Genomic DNA, 23973 nt, shown 5'->3' with positions numbered 1-23973 from the left:
AAAAGATACTTTAAACCCTGCTTGGAGCATTTTTACATGCTTTTCGTTGAAATACCATCCGTCATTTAAAAACGGGTGCCAGCGCGTATCCAAACCATACGCGCAAACTGACAATGAAACAAAATTGTGACCTGAATTTATTTTTAATTTCACCTAAAAACAACATCACATCCGCCTCCAAACAGTTTCAACGTGCCCACACATCGCTGCTCCCCTCATGCTTACCTTGAATTGCACTCAGGTGCTGCGGTCTGCTTCCAAGTTTGCGCCTGGACATCGCGTCGAGCGTTTGGCACCTTTTCTGGGTCCCAAACAACAAACCCTCCAATGCCAAAATCCGTCTTTTCCGAGAAGTTAACCAAAACCCGAGCGGCGGGGGACAGACTGATGAGACTGGCTGGCCTCTGCCTGGACTCGCACTGAAGGCAGCGTTCAAGTTCACGCTTTTTCCCCCGCAGCGAGCGGAGGTTAAAAGGGGGCATGGGCAACTGTAGGCACCGCCCGCCCCGCCCCGCTCCTACGACCCTGACCCCGCCCTCCTCGGGTAACATAGCCTAGTCCATAAACATGCTATTATATGACTTTAAAGCTTTTTCTCTAATCACCTGTTTTTTTTTTTTGTGTGTGTTTGTGTGTTTTTTTTTTAAACAGGCTTAGGTATCGGTTTCAATCAAGGTTTTGATATCCGATTGTAAAAATCCACATTTAGTTCCTCCTCAGAGGCTCAGAGGAACTATCGCGTTGGTTTCCCACAGGTGTCTCCAAACTAAAAACTAAAACCAGCGGAGCACTCATTTCTCCTTTTCTTGTTGCCCAGTGTTGATCTGGTTCTGGTATATTAAACACAGAAAAACGAAAATGCCTCAGAAGTCACAGAGTGACAGCAACACAAGCTGCAGTGAAGCGTTGTTCGCTCAAAAACTAAGATTTGTCGCCACCTACTGATAAAAAATAAACTGCAACCCTGTGTGAAAAACTTCAGTGAGCATATGGTCTACTGAACCATGTAGCATGTTTTGCATCAACATTTGATCAAATATTCAACTACCTACATCCCAAAACAGGCAGCCCTGCTATACATCCATGCTATGATTTTTTTTCTCATATATCGTACTGCATGACAGCATGGGCACAAGCCGCTCCCACTGCAACCAAATGCATATGTTCCGTATACAACAGAGCTATAAAGATTATGGATAAAAACCCAATACGTCATCATCACTGTACCATCATTAAGAAATATAATTTGATGAATTTTGAGAGCTTTAGCAATTTTTGCTTTCTTAAAATTCATAAGTGCATTCATTATTTAGCACCTGAGCCACTAAGATAATTTGTTGAGAGACTGAACAGCACTAGAGTCACTAGAAGTTCCACAAATCATGACTGCAAAATACGAGTTTACAGGACCAGCTTTGGTCGGACGACCTTCTCTGTGAAGAGCTCTAAACTTTGGAACTCATTACCATCTGACATCAAGACTGTAACTGACTTTAAAAAGTGTTTACTTTCAGGCTCAAAAACTGGTTAAAAACAAACCAAAACTCTACTCATTTTTAATTATTGTAAGTAGGTAAGAATTGTATATGATATGCATGTTTTTATCTCATGTTTAGATTCTTTTTATTAGGACTGCAGTTGTTTATATATCATGTTTAGATTAAATGTTATTGTGTATAAAAGCCCAACCAGGGACTGGAGTTGAAAATTAGCATCTGCTATAAACTTTTAATGCAGCACTTCAGTGACCAGCTTTGTTTTGACACTATGTCTTTTTGCATTGTCCCTGTCAAATAAATAAAATAAAATAAAAATATATTTAATATTTAACTAAACCCAAATGTACAGCATTTCTTTGTGTAAAACCTATAAAAGCAACAGGGATTATAAAGGTTTGAAAGAAAAAAATGAACAAATAATTTCAAAGTCCGTTTTATTTGTTTTTCTGCATTTAACATTCCACATTACTGACAACAAAAAGTTATCTGTTGCTGTTACCGGTTGGCAGAGGACAGAGTATAAAAAGAGTGGTAGATAGAGATGAACTGTGTATTCTTTAATAAAGAAGTTTGAAATGGATGTATATAAATATCAGCTCATGAAAGTTGTTTAAAATGGTCTTTAGTGTGAGTGTTTGTTAGAGAAAAGCAAAAGGCTGATGGATTGCTTAGTACTATGTACTTTGAAATGCAAATTAAGAAATGAGAAGAACTGTTCATGCAGAAAAAGAAAAAAAGGAGCATGCAAAAGAAGAAACCAGAAACTCATTTAATAAACCTGCAGTGTCTTTACAAGATGAAGCAAAAAGGAAACAGGCAGAACAAATTACGCTTGGCTCAACCAATCAGTGGTGTAATTAGTGAAACTAAAAGGTATCATCACAGCCAAAATGTTATATTCTGTAGACACCATACCAAAGATCATAGCGTTCAGGTAAAGATATGTGCCATAGTCAGTCCATCTCTTCATATTTCCATGTTAATAGGCCGTTTGTTGGACAGTATGTGCGCCAATGACAGTCCTTTACTAAAAAGATACTGTAGGATGTTTTACGCCGCTCAGTATCGGTAGTATGGACTCCGTGACCGAGACCGTGACCGTGACCTCCTGGGGGAAAAAAATAATATATATACACATTAGAATATTGCAGATATACTGGTGTATTAAGCACAGAAACGACAAAGATATGTTTAAGGTAATTGAGAAACGGTGTCTGCATTATAACTAAACGTAATTGAGAACAATATTTTGGTTACAATTCTTTAAAAAAACAAAATTATCTTTTTTAAATCTTAAATATGGGCATTAATGCAGTTGGGCTCTACTTAACACTTGAATATAAAACTTTTCTAAAAGTAGTTTCTGTGAGGGAAAAGAATTTGCAGGTTTGGAGGTATATTCTCTCAATTTAGATTTTAAAAGGGATACTTTGCCGATATTCAACCAACTTTGTATCATAATATTGTTGGTAGTAAGTGTAAATTAACTACTGTAAACGTCCCTCCATCTTACCAGTGCCCAGATCTGCCCACAGGCCAGCAGGACAACCACTAAGTGATGTGTTTGACACAAGATGCTCCACTTGGAAGTTTGCTGCTGGCCCTAGGGCCCGTTCAAACTACACACTGTACTTAAAGGTGCTCAAAGTGATGTTGGGTGACGGTACTTCTTGTTGACATTCAAAGTATTTTCAAACTAAACGAGGCTAGCTCACCCCTCCCTCCTCCTCATCCCGTCCCCGCTCGCTGCCTTCAGTGCTTCCGCAAACTAAAACCCCCAACCCCCACCCCCAAGTCCTTCTTGTCGGTTATTGGCTGAACGCTGGAAGACTTATGTTTCGTGGTGCTGAGGCCTGTACTACGAATCAAGATCAACATGCCCTGGATTTATTTCAGTTACCCGGCTTCACCTAACATCTGCGGCCCCGCATAAGCTACGTCACGACGGTGGTTAACAACTACTTCAATCAACCCAGGGTTTCCCAATCCGGCGACGCGCGCGTTCACATAAAAGAGCCGGTGTTTGCACAGCACGGCCAATCGCAAACCTCTACCAGAGCCGGATATTTTACATAAGAAGAGCAAACTATAATTCTACATAAATATGAAGAACACAGACACAATTTTACAGGCAAGACGCAATACAGTTGCTGCTTCCTACAACAGGAAGGAAAGCTGTCAAAAAAATAGCCGACGCTGTTATGCATAAATCACAACGCTTATCAATATCATTTTGCCATCAGTCAGGCAGAAGATCTGACCATAATTACACTTGTGTTTTCCATAAACTGTCGTTGCTTTAGCCTTTTATTTCAGTTGCAACCTGCAGTGGTAAGTGATCGTTTGAGCAAATAAAAAAATATAAAACATAATTCAAACCGATGTGCGCATTGGCAACACACGGCTCAACAAGCCGACAAATAGCCTACACATAACTCCCTCCGCTGAAAATCTATATCTTTCATAAAAATACCGGGGGATATCGGGGAATGTTAGGGGTTGTCTCTAAATGTTTTAACTTTTATGAGCGCACCCTCTCTCTCTCAATCTCTCTCCGCGCACAGAGCTCCAGATCATCTAAGAACGGTGACGCTGTTATCAATCGAGTATTGATTGGTCAGTAGGCGGTGCTTTTACACCGGTTGATCTCTAATTTCCCGTGCAGGTTAGGTGTTCAGCTTAAGTTACCACAGCGATTTAACCCGGTAACAAGTGATCCACTGTCGTGATACACCGGGTTGAACCTGAAGTTACCTCGTTAACGCCAAATCTTGCTTCGTAGTACAGGCCTCAGGTTGGCACAGTTTGTTTTTGTTTGCGTTTGTGAAGCCTGGGATGTCTACAGAGTACGCGGTATTTTTTTTTTTTTTTTTTTTAAACAGTGTTCAGGGGACAGGCAGCTCGCAGATAGTGAGAGGTTTACTGTATGTGACAAAAAATGTAGCCTAAAAAACACGTGACATCACTTAGAGCACCTTTAAGGATACGGACACTAAGAGTATAGAAGCAGATCAAGAGAGATAGCCGCCCCTCTCCCTCTTTTCTCCCAAGATTTGGTTACTGTATTTCCTATCTTTCGCCTAAAAAGTTTTTAGAAATATATTTTAGTGCACAGTTTGGCTGAAATATGACAGTTTGGTAACAGGAAGTGGGCTATATACCGTTTACCGTGTAAAAACAAAGGGTAGGCATTGCCTATTTCTCGCCTAAAATGTTTTTGGAAAGATATTTCAGCTTACCGTTTAACTGTTATACGACATAATGCGACACGATGGGTGTCGCATTATGTCACCACCAGCGGGAGCGTTTAGTGGTCCGGTGTGGCACAGTGCATTCTAGTAATTGTAGGTTTTCTACCTTTTGAGCCAAAGGGAATATCACAGCTTCTTTTCGCAGGTTTCTCTGGTCATGTAGCACAAATTTCAAAAATGTTTGTGCCATTCTACTGCATAGACAGCCCAGTTTTATGAACAGACCCTCTTTCCAGCATTAAAGTACTTCTTTAACATGTACTGGATTATTTCCGTTCTTGGCCTGACCTCTCTCAAGACTTGACACACTGATTTTGTAGTTGAGCAACGAAAAAGCCAAGTAGCATTAGTGTTGCATATAAAAGGCATTGTAATGAGCCTTTAAGATAGTGTTTATGCATTAATGTGAAAGACTCCCATTATTCATTCTGCTTCATCGGAGCTGTGCAGACTCTTGTGGCTTCTCACATACCTTCTGTGTGAGTTGTGCTCTCGGCCTGAAGGAACAGAGGACACAGAGACACCATCAAAACAATAGCAAGCCAGAACATCTTAAAGCCTATACAACTGTCAAGAGCAGAAACTGAGGCCAGCAAATCAGATGTTTAGCTAATTTCTCTCTCACACACACCAAATTATTATTATATTAGATTCATATGGGTATTTGTGATCAGAAAGTCTTACCATATTTGGAAGGAGAAGGCGAGTGGCTCTGTCGCCCGTACTGTCTTTCCCATTCATCTCTCTCTTTCTCACGTCTCTCACGCTCCCTAAACACAGAGCCTCTGGGTCATACAATTGCAACACACAAGTACCAAACTGTACACACACACACACCCACTTACTTCATGCGTATCTTGCGTGCCATGGCTCGTAGCTCTCCCTCTCGCTCCTGTAAAATTAAACACAGCAATGAGGGTAGTTACAGGATAACAGAGTCTCTGTTTCAGCCTGAAATTCAAGTGCATGCACAGAAAAAAACAGACACACCTGTCGTTTGTGTTCCTGCTGCTGGATCTTAACCTGAGCAGCCCGTTTATCCGCCTTGGCTGCAGAATGGAAGAAAAAATAAAAAGGAAATTGAACAACTTGTTATAATTAGCATAACGTGACAAAACAGATACATCTCAACAGGTTTCTTAACTTGTGCAAGAAACACGTGCACTCTGCTCAGTTGTACTCACACTGCTTGTTGAGCGCCTTCTGCATTCGTAGCTTCAGCCGCTCCTGTGGGGTCATCTTGGGCTGCAGGCAAAACAGTTGTGTTAGCACATCCTTTCACAGCCTGATAAAAGTGTCTGTGTGTGTGTGTGTGTGTGTGTGTGTAAGAGATAGATCAAAAGCATTGTGCGGTCATACAATTTTGGTTCTATCACATTTATGTACAGTAGCTGGTGGAGTTAAAAAGACTGCAAATAAATGTATTGTGTGTGATGTTTGTTGAGTAAACAAGCACACTTGAATCTTACTGGCTGCCTGTGCATATATATGTGTGTGGACAGAGGCCAACTGTTGCTGTAGGATAGTTTAGAAGCAGGACAGGATCCGTTACATTAACCTTTATACCGATACTTAAATATATCTATATGTACAATGTCAGAAAGATAAGGGGAGTGGGACAGCAAAAGGAGGAGACAGGGTCAGAAAGTGAAAGAAGGGCAAGTTTAGGTCCGTTGAATTCCGAAAGTTCAGAAAGAGCCAGTGGCATTTTGTTACTGACACACCCATCACTGGGCCATTTAAACCTGGCCAAGCAAGAAAAACTGCAGGTCACAACAGTGCAAAGAAGATTAGAACTTCAACTCTATTTGACTTTTGGAAGTATATTCAAATCTTTTCTTCTTTGCCAGGAAATGCAGTAAGAAGAGAAGCTGGTTCAGAACAGCAAATGGTCCAGAATGTTAGAATATAACAACAAATTATACATTATTTAGTCTTAAAGGAATAGTCTGACATTTTGGGAAATATTTCCTCTTGTTCAGAGTTAGATATCCAAGATTGATACCACTCTCATGTCAATACACAAAATATGAAGCTACTACGGGTAGCTTAGCTGGAAACAGAAGGAAGCAGCGAGCCTGGCTCTGTCCAAAGGTAACAATATTGACCTACTAGCACCTCTAAAGCTGACTAATTAACATGTTTGTTTAATCTAGAAATAGGCAGGAACATAACAACCCATATAAGAGTGATAGGTTGTTTTACACTTTGGTTTGTACAAATTAAACAAACACAGACATGTGTTAATTAAGCTTAGTTAATAAGACTACCCCCAGTAGCTTCATATTTAGTGTAAAGACAGGGGAGTTGTATCGATCGTCCTGTCTAACTCTCTGCAAGAGTGTATTTCCCAAAATGTCCAACTATTTCTTTAACTCTCATCTCAAGTCTTCAATCTGTATCCCGGACAAAAAGCACTTCATTTTAATAAGAGCGTGCACAGCTGCTTGTTAAAACAAGCCCAAAAACGGCTGTCCAGATCACACCCATCTGATTAATCAATCTTTTTCTGTCACTATGAAGGATCACTTGGCCGATACTGATTCACAAGTTGTAACAAGACACATGGTCAGTAGCAAAATAAGTCATCTTTTCCTCTTAGGGCCATACTGCTGCTTATACGAGACTACTAACGGATATAAAGACACTGCACTCTCTCACCCACATGTATATGTATACATGCATGCACAACCCACACTAAAAGCCCAATCAAGACAATAATGACTTCACAGGGTGCTGAAATGTTCACTCCATAGAGAGATGGCAGCATTAACTCAGTCGGTCATTTTTCAGTGTTTGCAAGTTCACATTCTTCATAGCAAAACATTTGAGAAGGTGAAGAATACTGTAATGGATATTAAAAAATAGATGAAAGGATTTGACTGCAGTGCATGTGCACTTTGTTGGGAAAGAGAAAAAAAAAAAAAAAAAAAAAAAAAAAAAAAAAAAGAAATCACATCATCATTTTATTTTCTGTGGGCAACAATGGCTTCTACATCCCAGTCTGGTGGACAACCATGTCAGCCTGTCAGGGATGAGGGAGGCGTAGGCTTTAGCAAGAAACCCAGCTAGATCAAATTCTTACTGACTTTGGCAGCTCCCGTCTCTTTACCACCCGGAGTATCAGGCCTGGACACAGGGAGAGAAAAGACAATCAGCTGGGGTGATGAAGACATCTTGATCTATCAAAGAAAATATTGTTTATTTATCATGTCATGGTATGGTATACATAGGGGGATAAATACATTCATAAATTATTCTAATGGCTTAATAACTAATAACATAATGTCAATGTGTTCATAAACAGTTTCAAGTGAACAACCACACACGCTCAAAAAGCACTGAAGTAAACATTGCAATTCTCAAAGTGACTTCAAATGAAAATACTATACAGCTACATGTTAAAAAGGTCCAGTGTGTAACGTGTTTAGTTGTTCATTATCAAAATCTGTGTTGCCCGTTGACAAACTTGTCCTTTTTCATGAATATTTACCTCCACCATCAATTCCAAGTATTCTTTTTGGCTTGAAATTTTACATTCACATGAACTGGGGTAGACGCTCCATATTCATGCGCCGTCTTGAAATACGTTAGCCGGTAAGGGACATACAGGACATACTGCTCCGCCTTTCGCCGTCACATGATAAATTCACAGGTGCTGCTAATGCTGCTCGTGGGTATCGTAGCTTCCCGGCAAGTTTGAATGAGGAAACATGGGAGAACCACACGTATTCAAAATCCAAATTTCAGGAACAGGTCTTTTTCGCCCAGAAAAAGAAAAATTTGTGTATGTACTTTGAACTGCATGGTGCGAGAGAGTTGATTGCGATACATAATCTCAACGCTAGATGGGAAAAATTCCTACACATTGGACCTTTAAATTATACCACTCTTTGGTATATTCAAAGAAAAGTTTACATTTTGGTGATGAACTGCAGAGTATAATATTCCCAGGTGGGTAAAATGGTGCTGAATGATTATGATGCAGCCTCAGCTATTGCCTCTCCTCAAGAGTTAAGATATTTTTCCAACAGTTTTTCAGTGTAGTGGTCTTTGCCACAGTGTTTAAATGTCTTCTTACTTTCTTAGCTTGTCACAGACGGTGTTGGTAGAGGGCTGGGCTCCTCTGTGAGGGGAGGGACTGTGGTTGGGGCGACTGGGGGACTGAGAGGGACTGCGGCTACCGCTGTCTCCCCGCCGGTGGCCTCCACTGCTTCGACCCCTTCGCCTCGAACTGCCCCCCTGCCGTGAGCTGGAACGGGACCTAACAGTTGACAGAAAGAGAGCTTTTATCGATGACATGCGCGTTGTAAAACAATAACTAAAGCACTGTTGGGAGACATAGGGGAGTCTTACCTTGTCCGTCTGCGCGACGAGTATCGTCTCCTGTCACGGTCCCTGTCCCTGTCCCTGTCCCTCTCTCGCTCTCGCTCGTTAGACCGCGATCGTGTCCGGTCACGTCTCCTCCAGGATGCGGCCCCTCCGTTTCCTCCTCTCCCCCGGGAGTGAGATCTGGAACGCCGTCTCGACCGTGAGCGGGTCCGGGATCGCCGCCCCTCCCTTCCCCCGCGTCCACGTCTGGCACGACGTGAACGGGAAGAAGAGCGAGAGGAAGACCGAGATGAGGAGCGGGAGGAGGAGGAAGGGGAGCGACTGGAGGATGACCTTCGTCTCCTGGACAAACAGAGACACGCAGTTTTAGTAACACCACCAGCCCAGCACCTAGGCTATCTTCAGAATACTTCGGTTTTCTTGTTTTTAAATTTTTTTACTGTCACATGCTTGACTTTGTAGAGAGGTATAAATAAGCAAGTATCAAAATCTCATATACTGGCATTGCTCTACTCAAAAAACTATCCAATCAAGCACATTTTCTCTGATCACATGCAGAATAGGAATTTTTTATTCAACACCAAGTCTTGGCACTGACATTTTAGTTGATTTAAAAACTGTGATCCACCTCACCTACCACAAAAATCTGTATTTCATCATCAGTATTCTTTCTGCCTCAACAGCTGTGGTCATTCTAACAACAATTTGACTGTAAGAAGAAAATAACTATGAAAAGCCAGGAAGACGGAAAGTTACCGACCGGGAGCCCCTGCTATGACCTGCAGGGTGCTGCAAGTTGGAGGGGGCGTGTCCCGAGTGAGGAGCGGCTGTTTGTGTTGTTGCTGCTGCTGCTGCAGCTGCTGCTGCTGCTGCTGCTGCTGCTGCTGCAGCCTCATCATCGCTGCCTCCATAGCTGGTGATGAAGGTGATCTTCTCTGGACCGGGAGAACGAGAGCGTGACCGCGACTCAGAGCTAGACTCCGACTCTGGCCTGAAAGAGAGATTAGAAAATGAAGTTCAAACATACATACAGACTCAACTAAAAATCAGGAAATTAAGAACAAGAAGGACAAAATAATCAACATACCGTTTATAGGGATCGTATGTTGGGCTGTCTCTCCTGGCATAGCTGATAAACAGGAGAATGAGGACATAAGTTAAACGTGCTATGAGGTAAGTGGACATTTAATGGAAGGAAAGAAAAAAAAAAACTAGAAAAGAATAAGATAATTTACCTTGGTGGGCTGATCTGTCTACCTTTTAGTCTCTTCTCTCTGAACTCTCTCCTTTGTCTGCGAGAACGGCGGCCCTGAAATGACCAAATATGTCACTCAAAGAGTCTAATATACCAATCACAGACACACACACACCTCAGTGGATGTTATCTTACAGAATACATGGCCTTCTCCGCCTCTAGAGCCTTGGCATGTTTGATGGCCTCCACTTCCTCCTTGTCTTTCCTCAACATCCTAATAAACAGGTATCATGTTAATAGTGTTACAATAAATAATCATTATGTCAACAGTGTAAAATGTTTACTCATTTAATATATATTTAACAGCTTAATAAAATACAAGCATGAAAAGCACATGACAGAGCCATACAATTGATTTTGGGTAAACTATTCCTTCATTCCTATGAACATGGAAGTTCAATTTATTCCTCTTAGTTCAAAACCACATCCGCGAGCATACTCAGTGACTGCAATACAGTAAACTACTTATTAGAGCCTGTGAATGCATTCACACAAAGGTTTTTGGCTACAGTGTTCAATGCAATGATGGAATATATCCAATACAAATTAATTATATCACTCTTAAGTGTTTCCCATACACAGGTTAAACTTGGGTGGCCCGCCCAGGTAGATAAAATCCAGATTACATTCTCCCCCCCCCCCCAAGTAACAATGTCATTTTATACACACAGACCAGCAGCCTCCAGCCCCTTCCCCTCGTGCAGTCGCGCGCTGTGTGCATGACACAGCGCAGCATGCTGCTTGTGGTGTTGTGGCTTGCTGGATTAAATGTACTGATAAACAGTAAAAGTGCTGCAGCCACACCGCTGTGAAAGCGCCATAAACAGAGTTTGATTGTTCACCCTCTCCGCAGTAGTGTGCGCCACTCGAGCTGATCTATATAATGGAGTTAACTGGAGCTAACTGCTAACCAACTATTGTAAGATTTACAATAACACAACTTTCTGTATGGATCATAGTATGGTTTTAAAGTTAAGTTGTTAATACATATAACATTTCAGGTCCGGGTAACGTTAATCAGGTATTTTATCTGCTGAACCTTAAAATTTAATTGACAAGCCAACCAGATTTAATTGACAAAGCACATCATAGGCTACACTTCATCTTCTAGTTTGGTTTAATATGTTAATAGTTCTTTCTTTCTTTACTGTCTTATGGAGTCCCTTTTTAATAAATAGTTTGTGTGACTAGTTTACTACTGAACAACAATCACACGCCACTCCGTCAGAATCTGCGCCACCCACCTCCACAAGTTAATTCTCAACCTGTGGGAAACACTGCTCTTATATGTTTTTGATTGATAATGGAGTTCTACGTGATGAAGCCCAATAAGGTTGTGGCTACACTGACAATGATTTTTTTGGGGGGTTTTGGTCTCCTCACTGCGTTGTTAAGTAGAAACATCAGTATTGTTCAACCTGGATGCCATTTTCCTATGTGTAAGTGACTAATGGCGATAACAAGGTTTTAAATTGATCCAGTATTGAATGAGAGCGCTGCAACCGACAGCTGTGAACCAATCGTCATTAGTGTCTGACAACTAGGGTTGGGTATCATTTGGGTTTTTTCTGATACTGGTGCCTAAATGGTGCCTAAACAGATAGTTAGACCACAAAACGACAGTCTGCGACATTAAAGAACGGCTTGTTTATTGCTAAGGCGATATGATCAAATTTAAATCATATTTAAAATGTAATAACTTATCTCACCTGCCAATTGCTTAAACAGAATGAAGAACCACTAGATGGCAGAGTACCCATACAGTCAACATTATGGAAAGATACAAAAACATGGGAAAATAGGGTCCAGTTTGAAAAATGCCAAAGTTCCCCTTTAATATAAGTAAAAAAGATAAATAATGCCAATGTAATAAGTTGTTTTTGAAGTTCATATTAGCTAATCTAAAATTCTACCAAGACCGTTTCACCACTGAATTTCTCATTTGTTTATGTAAACAAAACTCAGACAGCAGTATCCTAGCACATTACGGAGCTTTGCTCTACATTTGATCTTTAAGACACGCTGATACAATTACTGAGATGTTACCTGACAAAGTCTCCTTCAGCCATTCCATATGGGGTTGCCATTTTGTTGAGGTCCAACACTTGTTCCTGGTTCAACTCATCCACATCAACCTCCACATCTGTACGGACACACAACATGACACAAAGCTTTTTAACACAGAAACATGATATTAGGGCTGGGACGATTCGTCGACGTAATCGATTACATAAATGCGTCGACACAAATAATTTGCGTCGACGAGTCACTAAATAAAATAAATAAATAAAACTTGCGTGCAAATTAATTAATGTAATGCGGAACTACTGTTAGATACGCAGGTTCTAGGGACACCTGATATGTAGCCCCGCCTTAGCTCTGAAGCTAGCCAAGCTCCTCCGCCTCATGCTCCGCCTCATGCTCCGCCTACATGCAGTTTTTTGTCAGGTCGATGTTCCAGTGAGCGACTTCGAGATAGCAACACGAAAGGACGTGTATGGCGAGTGGTGGCGACCCACAAGAGTTCCCCACCGGCCTCTTTAAGATCGCAAGTTTGGCAAAACTTCGAGACTATATGGCTGCTGTCTGGAGCCTCCCGTGTCATGTCTTCTCGTCTCATGCCGTCCTCGCCTTGAAAACGTTGGTCTTCGGATCGTCCATTTACAGTAGTAGGCTACAGGCGAGAGAGTGGTGGATAAGACGAGGACTGTGTGTCGGCGTTGTTCAGCAGTTGTTGGGTATGTGAGTGGAAATACATCTAACATGCTAACACATATCCGACGCCATCATCCAGATGTGCCAATCACTGGAACGAGACAAAAAAAAAAAAAAAAAACTGTCCAACTTCTCCCCCCTACAGTGCTTAACCAGCATTTAGATACAAATAAAGTTAAATTAAAGGGAAAAGAGATTGGATGTTAAACAAGAGCGTATTCATTATTTTACCTACTGTTAAAAAAGCAAATACAGGTTAATCTCTCATACACTACTCTTTTTGCACTTGCTCCGAATAACTTTAAGTTTTTATTTTTGTATTCCTCCTGAAAGTGATTTTATGTTGTGGTTGGATTGATAGCCTACATCTGGCTTCAGGTTGCACTAAAAATTCATTTTACTTGAACAGTGCAGTGTTAAACAATTTTAATAAATAGAGATTTGAACCTTATTGAAATTAGTTTTGTGTAAATTATTAATAATTGAGCAATGGGAAAATAATCGCTCATTGAAAAATGTATCGAAAAAATAATCGCTAGATTAATCGTTTAAAAAATAATCGTTTGGGACAGCCCTACATGATATACAGAGGATCCTGAGGTAAGTAGGTGAAAAATAAAGAAGAAAATATCATTGAGTTGCCGTGCTATTATTTGTTGTTGAATTATTATTTCTACATATATTTAATGAAGGCGGTTGTTATACCCAGGTGCACATTTCTACTCTGCATCCTGTTTCTGAAGCTGCCTAACTGTTGTTTTTTGGGGGTTTGCCTCTGAAGTTTTTATTTTCCTGATGCATAAATCTGTGTGCCAAACCCATTTCCTCACCAATATCTGGGATGCCCTCATCCTCTTCGGATTCACTGTTTTCTGAATTCTCTTCATCTTTCTCTGACTCAGGGTCAGGCTCCGTCACAGTGCTGTCTTCGTAGGTGTAACCAATAGTGGCCTTCTTTTCAGCCAGTCTGTACAACGGGGAGGATTTATTAATACATAGCCAACCAAGACACTCTAAGACCCATGGATTTAAATGCACAGTGGGGATGAAACAACCATTTTTATAGCATTACAATGACATACTTTTTCTTCTCATCCTCATTTGGTTTCTGCAGGCCACCGTACAGCTCATCCAGGTATATCTGGTATAAACACTGCTCCTCAGAGACTGTAGGAGGACAGCAGAGAATTTAAGAGCACAACACAATTGCAAAATATACCCGCCGAGGGCAGGTTAACAGACTATAATAGGCAACATTAAGAACACAGTGTTGCAACATGAAACCAAATGTTAACGTTATGTATGAAGTTTGTGATACTTACTGTTGGCAAAGTCATTCTGCACTAGGCCTCTGTATCGCTCATAATTGGACTTTCTCTCCTCCATCTCCTGCTCCGGGGTTCTGTACGAGACAAAGAGTCAAAGGTTGTTTTACATTTGACCACTTTTTCTGAGCATTTTGGCTTCTAACAGAGCCTGAAGCAGTGCAGAAGAAGAAAATGAAATGATAATTTCATCGATGACCTGTTAAATTACTTAATGGTTGTATTGTATATACAATAACAAGTTTGATTTTCTTTATTGTCATATGTACAAACAAATACAGAGAAACAGTTGTTGGCAATGAAAATGTTGGATCTCAGGCTCCCTCCAACAATGCTCAATATGTAGAAAAAAAAACGTGGTATTTTGCTTACTTGAGAAACTGGTGTTCGGGCATTTTAGCCATGCAACTGTCGTAGCTGGCTTTGTGTATTTATTTTTTTAAGTGGTGATATAGGTTCATAGTGTTACCCCGTGAGGTAGCAACGTACCTGAAGCTGCGCATCATCTGCTTTTTTTAAACCAAAATAGTCCCACACAAGTGACATACTGTTCCTATTTAATAATAATAAAAAATGTAATTTGTATAGCGTTTTTCAAGGACTCCAAAGGTGCTATTTGGGACTAAAATTTCTTTCAAGCCTGAGGCTTGAAAGAAACTTTACAACAGGTCAAGGTACGGCGTAGTGGTAGCATGCCAAGTTGATGCTTTCTCTGTGGAGTGCAGCCTGCTTTGCTCTCGCGAGCCACATGACCAAATCGCAGCCTTTGCGCTTAGGAAATCGCGTTTTAACATATCACAATATTATTGCAAATGCAATTAATTGTTCAGCCCTAGTTAGATGTAACTTTAACTTATTTTAAGACTTACGAAGTGTTGAGCAGTGGAGGTGTGTAGGTGGGGATGTAGTCCAGGTGAGCCCGTACATCAAACCTGTCAATCATGTTGTTGGCATCTCCTTGCCATGGCATCCTTTTCACAAACAAGAGAAAAGGGTATAATCTGATCACCAAGATCCCAAAAACACTGCACATCTGGTGCGCGTGTGTGTGCGTTTCCTCACATGTTGATGGGGCTCTCTGCAGCCAGCGCCACAGCAGGATCCAGATGGATCTTGTAGGCTCGGCCATGAACCTGGAGAAACTGAGCTGGATCTTTTTTCTGTTGAGACAAAACAAGGGGCAGTATATGCAATAAAATGGCATCTTATATCGAACTAAATAAAGTAACTAACCAAATAGTTAAAGCTATATAAAATTAGAATATCGTGCAAGAGTTCATTTATTTCAGTAATTTAACTTAAAAGGTGAAACTAATATATTATATAGACTCATTACATGCAAAGCAAGATATTACAAGCCTTTATTTGTTATGATTTTGGCAATTATGGCCTACAGCTTATATATATATATATATATATATATATATATATATATATATATATATATATATATATATATATATATAAATATATATATATAAAAAAATTCTAAATCACAGAAAATTAGAATATTACATGAAATCAATGAATAAAAACAATTTTAAATGCAGAAATGTCTGCCCTCTGAAAAGTATAATCATGCATATGTACCCAGTACTTGGTTTGGGCCCCTTTTGCATGAATTACTGCCTCAATGCGGCGTGGCATGTATGCGATCAGCCTGTGGCACTGCTGAGGTGTTATGGAAGACCAGGATGCTTCAGTAGCGCCCTTCAGCTCTTCTGCATTGTTTGGTCTCATGTCTCATCTTTCTCTTGGCAATGACCCATAGATTATCTATGGGGTTCAGGTCAGGCGAATTTGCTGGCCAATCAAGCACAGTAATCCCATTGAACAAGGTTTCGGTACTTTTAGCAGTGTGGGTAGGTGAAGTCAGCATCTCCATAAAGCTTGTCTGCTGAAGGAAGCATGGAGTGCTCTAAAATGTCCTGGTAGACGGCTGCGTTGACTCTGGACTTAATAAAGCAGAGTGGACCAACACCAGCAGAGGACATGGCTCCCCAAATCAACACAGACTATGGAAATTTTACACTGGACTTCAAGCATCTTGGATTGGGTGCCTCTCCATTCTTCCTCCAGACTCTGGGACCTTGGTTTCCAAATGAGATGCAAAATTTGCTCTCATCATAAAAGAGGAGTTTGGACCACTGAACAACAGACCAGGCGTTGTCTGTTGTTCAGGAGCGGCTTGACAAGAGGAATACGACATTTGAATGTCCTGGATACGTCTGTGTGTGGTGGCTCTTGATGCAGTAACTCCAGCCTCAGTCCACTCCTTGTGAAGCTCCCCCACACCTTTGAATGGCCTTTTCCTGACAATCCTCTCCAGAGTGCAGTCATCCTTTCTGCTTGTGCACCTTTTTCTTCCACACTTTTCCCTTCCACTTAACTTTCTATTAATGTGCTTAGAGAACATCCAACTTCTTTTGCAAATACCTTTTGAGGCTTTCCCTCCTTGTGGAGGGTGTTGATGATGGTTTTCTGCATAACTGTCAGGTCAGCAGTCTCTCCCATGATTGTGAATTCTACTGAACCAGACTGAGAGACCATATAAAAGGCTCAGGAACTCTTTGCAGGGGTTTTGGATTAATAAGCTGATTAGAGTGGAACCCTTTGAGCCTACAATATTGAACCTTTTCACAATATTCAAATTTTCTGAGATTTTGAATTTGGGGTTTTCATAAGCTGTAAGCCATAATCATCAAAATTATATCAAATAAAGGCTTGTAATATCTCGCTTTGCATGTAACGAGTCCATATAATATTAGTTTCACCTTTTAAGTTGAATTACTGAAATAAATGAACTTTTACACGATACTCTAATTTTCCAAGTTTCACCTTGTACCGAGTACAGCCCATTAACTCCTCAATTTTCTATTAAAACCGGAAGGACAATTTAGGCTTGTCTACGTAGTGCTTTACAGTGTCTTGTGAAGTGAGGCTAAACTCAACTTATACATTTTTTTTGTTTGTTCAAAATGCTGATGCAAGACAGCTTAGTGCATTCATGTGTCATCTCAGGTCTAAATTAGGCTCTGTGTAGACAGCTAGAATAAAAGCCAACTGTCAGAAATAGAAGGCCAACAGGAGGCCAACGCATCAGCCAACATAAAGCTCAGACCTGTGCCTTAACAGACAGAACAACAGAGGCAGGATAAAGAGAGATGAGATCTGGAGCAAACGATTAAGAGCTTTTAATAAAAAGGTACAGTTTCGACATAAGCATGTCTTCATCAGAGCAAGAAGAGGTAGTGGTGGTCTAGACGTTTAGTGCCTAAGCCCAGCTTATAGCTGTCTCTCATTGTTTCTTACGTCTAGCCAATGCCATATTGTCACAGCATAAATATGTCATAAAAATATATGTTCAATACCCCAGAATTTCAGGTCAGAGGCTGATCCGTGCTTGACATTCACATAATGATGTGCCATTGCATATTCCAGATTCTTAGTGTGAAAAGCTGTCTTATGTTCTGCATTCTTCATTTTTATAACTACCACTACCTTCTGTTTACTGACTGCTAGCGTTTAACTCAGGCTAATTAATTAGCTAGTAAGTGGCGATTTTTGGCAGCCAGCCTTGCAAAAGAAAGAACAATTGAAATTAAATGTTAACACATCATCAACCGTTGACTGACAAGCAGGAAACAGAGTCACAGTTCACCCGTCTGGGAGGCTCTGACACACTTTCCACACTCAGTGTCCGCGGACAGTTGTAGGCTTGTACCGGTGTTGATGTTTTGTGCATTGTCAGACACATGCTGCCACTCTCCTGAAACCGCTTGGGGGACTGACAAGTCCACAGGACTAACAAGTTAATTAGCAGTTAAGAAATAGATTGTATAGTCTATTTACATTTTTATCATGCAAAAGACTTTTTAAAACGTTACACAAAAACATTTAAAAAACGCAGCGTCCGCCGTCAAATCACAATTTTTTTTAATTATCGTTCATTTATCGTCATATAGTGCAGCCCTAGTTTATAACCAAATGTTTTTTCCAATAGGGAATGTCTATCTGTGTTCACTGCTCTCTGATGAGCTCATCGCCATCACTATGGTAACTGTGTGCTCCAGATCTCATCTTTTTAGAGAAAGCTCAGAGCACTTTGGGCCCAGAGCATCAGATCCACTAAGGCTTGCTTCCACATAGCTCCCTCTGTAGCAGAAATAATATTCAAGTATGTCTGCATACATTGCTCAGATAGATAGATAGATAGATAGATAGATAGATAGATAGATGTCTCTTACTATCTTCTCATAGTACTCTCGTCGTCTCTCCCCTCTGCGCTTGTAATCTACCATCATGCCACGGAGCTTGCGCTCATGTTTGCGGGCCTCTTGCCACATGACGGCACCGCTGGGGGTGGGGGCGCGGCGGGGCACGGCTGCTGTAGGGAGGCAAAAAGAGAAAAAACATGGGAAAGAAGAAAGAGGGAGCACACACAGACATGAGGAAATGTAGGACAACAATGGAAAGAGACAGAAGTCAGATGTACAAAAGATCGTTTTATACGTTTTATCGTAAATAAACCACAATCATTACATCTGAGAGCATAATGCAGAGGGTCAACAAAAGTAAAAATTATTTGATTCCAGCTTCTTAAATGTGAATATTTTATAGTTTCTTCATTCCTCTATGACAGTAAACTGAACATATTTGAGTTGTGGACAAAACAAAGACATTTGAGGATGTCAATTTGGGCTTTTGGAAAACACGGATAACATTTTTCACCATTTTCTGACATTTTATAGACCAAACAACTAATCGAGAAAATAATCATCAGATTAATCGACAATGAAAATAATCGTTAGTTGCAGCCCTAGCCCTAGTTAGATTTATTTTACATTTTTTTCTCTTTAATACTCAAAAGTGAAAGTAGATAATGTGATTGTAATGTCTAGGTAATATATTTATTGATATCAGATATCTTATATTCATATATTTACTAGTATCAAGTAACTTATATTCATATACTTACTGGTATGTGTTCCTTATCACTCAGTCCTAACTAAATACTTACTTATGTACGCTAAATTGATGGTTTTAGTCAGTCCTGTGTGTCTTAACGTGGCCCTTACCGTAGCAAATACTATTTCGTGTTGCAAAGGAAAGTGGCATTTAAGCCAACAAACTAAACAGACAAAATAAAAGCTGATACATGTTTGCACAATACTGCCAATGCTTTTCTAAACTTCCAATTACCTTGTTAGACAGAGAGTTTATTGCAGCCACCATTTGTGACTGTATAATATTAACTACAGCTACTGTATATTATCAAATGGCACAACCATGTTATGTTTGAGCTTTGGAGTTAAGTTAATTGCCTTTCCGTTTAACATGCATTAGCTGTGTTTGTAGATTAACGTTAACAGTAGCAGATAAACCGCCTGCACCTGAAGTGCTAACGTAGCTAACCATAGTATCTAGCTAACTATATAATACTGTCGTTGTCATTAAAGTTATACCCCAGCACTGTTTATATATTTTAAACTTAATATAATCCTGACATTTTCTCCTCCGTCATATCGCTTTAAATGTGTGAAATGGCAATGTTTCAAAGTTATCGAAGAGTTTGTTAGCATACACATCGGCCTGATTGCGCATACAGCCTGGGCCTAACGTTATTCTGCCTGCCGTTCGCCTGTTAGCATCACAGCTAGCCTAGCCTAGCTAGAACGCAAAGACGTTAGGAACAACGCGTGTATTGTAACGTTGCAGCCTCTTTAAACAACGAACCATGAAATACAGCTAACCAACACATTCAGTATTGTTTTAAAATCCACTGTGTACCTGTTTTACTGACCACCAACACACACTGGGGTTGTTTTCGGTCAGCCGAAAACGACGTTAGCGTAGTGTCACACTCAATCACGCCTCCTTCTTCTTCTCCGCCTGTTGTAAGTAGTCTGTGCAGTACCGAACTCAGCATAAGGGGTGGCGCTGCATTTTTTTTTATAGCTAGAATGATAAACAAAAGACAGCATGTGTGCCTTTATCATATTCAAATTAGCTCCACATATACCTTAATACATTAATGAATCCAATCGAATAATATAGCCTAATATGTATGATTCTGAAATGATCCATTCTGCATAATGAGTAGTTTTAATATTGGTACTTTAAGTATATTTTGAATTTGATGCTTAACTTGCTTATACTTTTACTAAAGTCAGAGTTTGTTTTTGCCTGTCCCCGACTCTGTTCAACATTTATATAAATTAATTGGCAAAAAATCTGGAACTTTCTCCCCTGGTATCATTCTGGGAGATACTGACATCAAATGTTTGTTATATGCTGATGATGTAGGCTAGTCCTGCTGTCCTACAAAAGAAGGCCTACAACAACACCTGGACCTCCTGCACAGTTTCTGTCAGACATGGGCTCTGACTGTCAACCTAAATCAAAATTCAGATTTTCCAGAAAAGATCTGGGAATTACAGTAAACATCTATTCTATCTAAATACAGTTCAATTAGAACAGAGGTCTCAATATTAGTTCATCAGGTAGTTTTCAAATGGGTGTGAATGAGCTGAGAGACAAATCAAGAAAAGCATTTTATGCAATTAATGAAAAATCAAAACAGACATTCCAATTAAAATTTGGTTAAAAATATTCAAATCAGTAATAGAACCCATCGCTCTATACTGCAGCGAAATATGGGGCCCGCTCAGTAGACATTTAAAATTTACTGACTGGGACAATCACCCAATTGAGAAATTCCATGTAGAATTTTGCAGAAACCTTCTACACCTACCAAGACACATTCCAAATAACACCTGCTGAGCAGAACTAGGTCAATATCCCCTCCAAATTACAATTGAAAAAAAATCTATCAAATTCTACAACCACCTGAAAACAAGCGACCCCCATCAGTTAGCTAGACCTGTCCCTCAGCTCCCTCACCTCACAGCCCCCAGAGCCTCAGGACACCCCCCTCAGATCCCTCATTTCACAGCCCCCAGAGCCTCAGGACACCCCCCAAACCATCCGGCCCAACCAAAACAGAAATACATGACCTATTGGAAAGACACTACTAAATGTCAAAGCAAAATGGATTGTTACCTAGCCCTAAACCGAGAGTACACGGTAGCTGAATACCTGAGCACCATACCCACAGACTCAGAAAGACTCTGAGCAGGTTCAGGCTGAGTGGACACAGTCTGGCTGTGGAAACCGGCCGCCACAGACAGACCTGGCTGCCTCGAGAAGACAGGCTATGTCAGCTCTGTCCACAGAGACAGGTGGAGACAAAGCAACGCTTCCTGCTTCAATGTAGCACATATACTGACATCAGAACTCAGTTTCTTACAAAAATTAAATGTAAACTCCCAGATTTTTATTCACTCTCTGAGCTGACAAAAATGCAAAATCTACTTGGAGAAAATAGTGTGAGCGCTGTAGAAGCAGTGAGATTTGTGAGTGCATGTCACAGCCTGAGAGACAACCAGCACAACAACACCTAATATTTTTAGTTAATCTCCCCACAGTTTACTCTGCCTTCCCATTTAGTCCTCTACTTCAATGATTTGTTTCATGTTTTTTCATGTTCTTTTTTTTTTTTTTTTTTTTTTTTTTGTCTTTGTTTTCTTTCTTACATTTGACACTAGGGATTTTACTGTGTATTGATATACTGTTGTTGCTTTCCTGTTTTTATTTTTTAAATGTATATATTTTAGTTTACTCAATAAATTGTATGTATGTATTTCTTCTCACATTATTATCCTTGATGCTTTGGCAATATTGTTATTTCTGACATTCATGCCAATAAAGCAATTTGAATTTAATTTAATTGTTTGATTGCAGGACTAATACTTAACAGAGTATAGCACACTATATCCACTTTTACTTTAGTAAAATATCTGAATACTTCTTCCACCACTAGTCAAAACAGGCTTATACTGCTGTCTTGAAAAATAAGCAAACTGTAAAAAAATGTGCTGATAAAGATGTGATGCAGCTGAAAGCTCAAGGAAAAGGAAGTGGATCATGACCTTGTTCTTATAGATATTTTCATTTAGATTTCCATTCAGTTTACATTTTGCAGCATTTGGCCTCATTTGAGCCCTGATTCTTAATGGTGTTTAATGGGTTTTATCACAATGTTTGTACAGAAGTCGTTTGATTTATTAGTTCCCTCTCACATACCTGCTTGCCAGTTGGTTTCTCACATTAACATTTTTTTCATTTTTTATTTAGTTTTTTTGCCATGTTGTAAGAATGTGTACATCTAATAAGTGCCCATGTACATATATTATATATGGATCTTGATAAATGGTATTTATTGACCATATTAGAAAGTGAGAACCTACACTGTATCAAAAGAAATTGACTCAGTGGTTATACCTGCTGACGCCACAAGATGTCCCTGTAAGACAGGAGAGTTGCCTATAACTTTGAAGTCAATCTTAATTTTGAGATTATCCTGGTAAAATTAAATAAATTGTGTTGAATAAAATTGAATAACTTAACCCTCAAACTCTATTTTGTGAAGAAATACTTATTGTGTCAACCCAGAAGCCCTGTGGAGATAGGTCTGGCAATGTGAAACTAACTCTAATGTGACTAACTCTAACTATGTGAGAATTAACATAAATCCTGCTCATAGGTGCACGTCATTGTAACAGTCTGTGTCATATACAATAGACATTGACCCCAATGAAAAGTCAATTGTTGCTTAAACCCCACATTACCCTATATAGGGCTGCAACTAAACATTATTTTCTCGATTCTTTTCTCGATTTTTTTCTCGATTAATCCATTAGTTGTTTGGTCTATAAAATGTCAGAAAATAGTGAAAAATGTCGATTTGTGTTTTCCAAAGCCCAATATGACATCCTCAAATGTCTTTAGGACGATCAACATGTGGGATATAAAAGGTAAACAGATATCAAGATGAAACATTTTGACGAAGGCACCCATCTGAACGAAAACTCTCTAATCTGCGTGCTGGGGTCTGACAGGTGTAGAGAGGGTCCTATGCATAGAGTAGTGTGTGCATGTGCGTGTGTGTGTGTGTGTGTAAACTCTTATTTCCTACATTTCCTCTTGACCAGGGTGGTGGCAGGAAGCCCGTGTTCATTTCCAGCCAGTGGCTGTTTGCACAGGTCAAAGATCACATTTGTCACATCCATTTGCCCATTAACTGCTGCTGCTGTGACCGTGCAGCCACTTTACACTGCCCCAACACACAAAACCCTTCCTTTCACACACTTTCACATCTTACAGCAAATTCATCATTATCGTCATGACACACATGGATGAATTGGGTTGGAGTTTACATACAGTACAATACCAGACACATTTTTTGTTTTATATGTTTGTTCTTTATGTTTAGATAGTATATTTTAGCTGTTTCTGTTATAGCTAAAGTATTGCACTCATTGAAAATACCCTTATAATACAAACTCAAAGTTAAAAATACCACACTGTCGGGGTGACCCAGTAAAAGCGTGCGCCCCATGTAGGCTGAGAACTTTGCAGCGGCACGGGTTCAAATCCGACCTGTGGCCCTTTGCTGCGTGTCATCCCCCATCTCTCTCCCACCTTTCCTGTCTATCCACTGTCTCTCACTCTGAAATAAAGGGAAAAAAGCCCCC

At 40.1% G+C, this 23973-nt stretch overlaps 1 protein-coding gene across 3 annotated transcripts; it reads right to left on the bottom strand.

Moving 5' to 3' along the window:
* Positions 1 to 1916: 1916 nt before the first annotated feature.
* Positions 1917 to 20313, bottom strand: clasrp (CLK4-associating serine/arginine rich protein). Of its 3 annotated transcripts, none has more exons than XR_003692170.1 (21): positions 20168 to 20313; positions 18625 to 18764; positions 15440 to 15537; positions 15247 to 15348; positions 14375 to 14454; positions 14135 to 14219; positions 13883 to 14019; positions 12384 to 12480; positions 10473 to 10551; positions 10318 to 10391; positions 10170 to 10211; positions 9843 to 10073; positions 9107 to 9424; positions 8832 to 9014; positions 7836 to 7879; positions 5935 to 5995; positions 5741 to 5799; positions 5596 to 5642; positions 5435 to 5520; positions 5223 to 5247; positions 1917 to 2607 (listed from the first exon to the last, which is right to left on the bottom strand). XR_003692170.1 is itself a non-coding variant. In XM_028573122.1 (21 exons), exons 1-20 carry the CDS (start codon positions 20304 to 20306, stop codon positions 5174 to 5176), a joined length of 2172 nt encoding a protein of 723 aa, XP_028428923.1. In that variant the 5' UTR covers positions 20307 to 20313; the 3' UTR covers positions 1917 to 2607; positions 5168 to 5173. The 3 variants fall into 3 exon arrangements, 2 of the variants coding, with proteins under 2 accessions (XP_028428923.1, XP_028428924.1); XM_028573122.1 differs by having other exon boundaries at positions 5168 to 5247; positions 7840 to 7879; XM_028573123.1 differs by having other exon boundaries at positions 7840 to 7879.
* Positions 20314 to 23973: the final 3660 nt, after the last annotated feature.

The sequence above is a fragment of the Perca flavescens genome, chromosome 3 (assembly GCF_004354835.1).
Source record: "Perca flavescens isolate YP-PL-M2 chromosome 3, PFLA_1.0, whole genome shotgun sequence".
Lineage (NCBI taxonomy): Eukaryota > Metazoa > Chordata > Actinopteri > Perciformes > Percidae > Perca > Perca flavescens.
This window is presented reverse-complemented; position numbering and strand designations above follow the sequence as displayed.

What these genes read in the sequence shown, in the direction of transcription:
- clasrp (XM_028573122.1), bottom strand. Translation starts at nt 20,306, where the DNA reads ATGCTGAGTTCGGTACTGCACAGACTACTTACAACAGGCGGAGAAGAA. An exon ending in AGCAGGAACACAAACGACAG is followed by an intron (nt 5,643 to 5,740) that starts GTGTGTCTGTTT and finishes TTAATTTTACAG; the next exon opens with GAGCGAGAGGGAGAGCTACG. An exon ending in GCCTTCTCCTTCCAAATATG is followed by an intron (nt 5,248 to 5,434) that starts GTAAGACTTTCT and finishes CTGTTCCTTCAG; the next exon opens with GCCGAGAGCACAACTCACAC.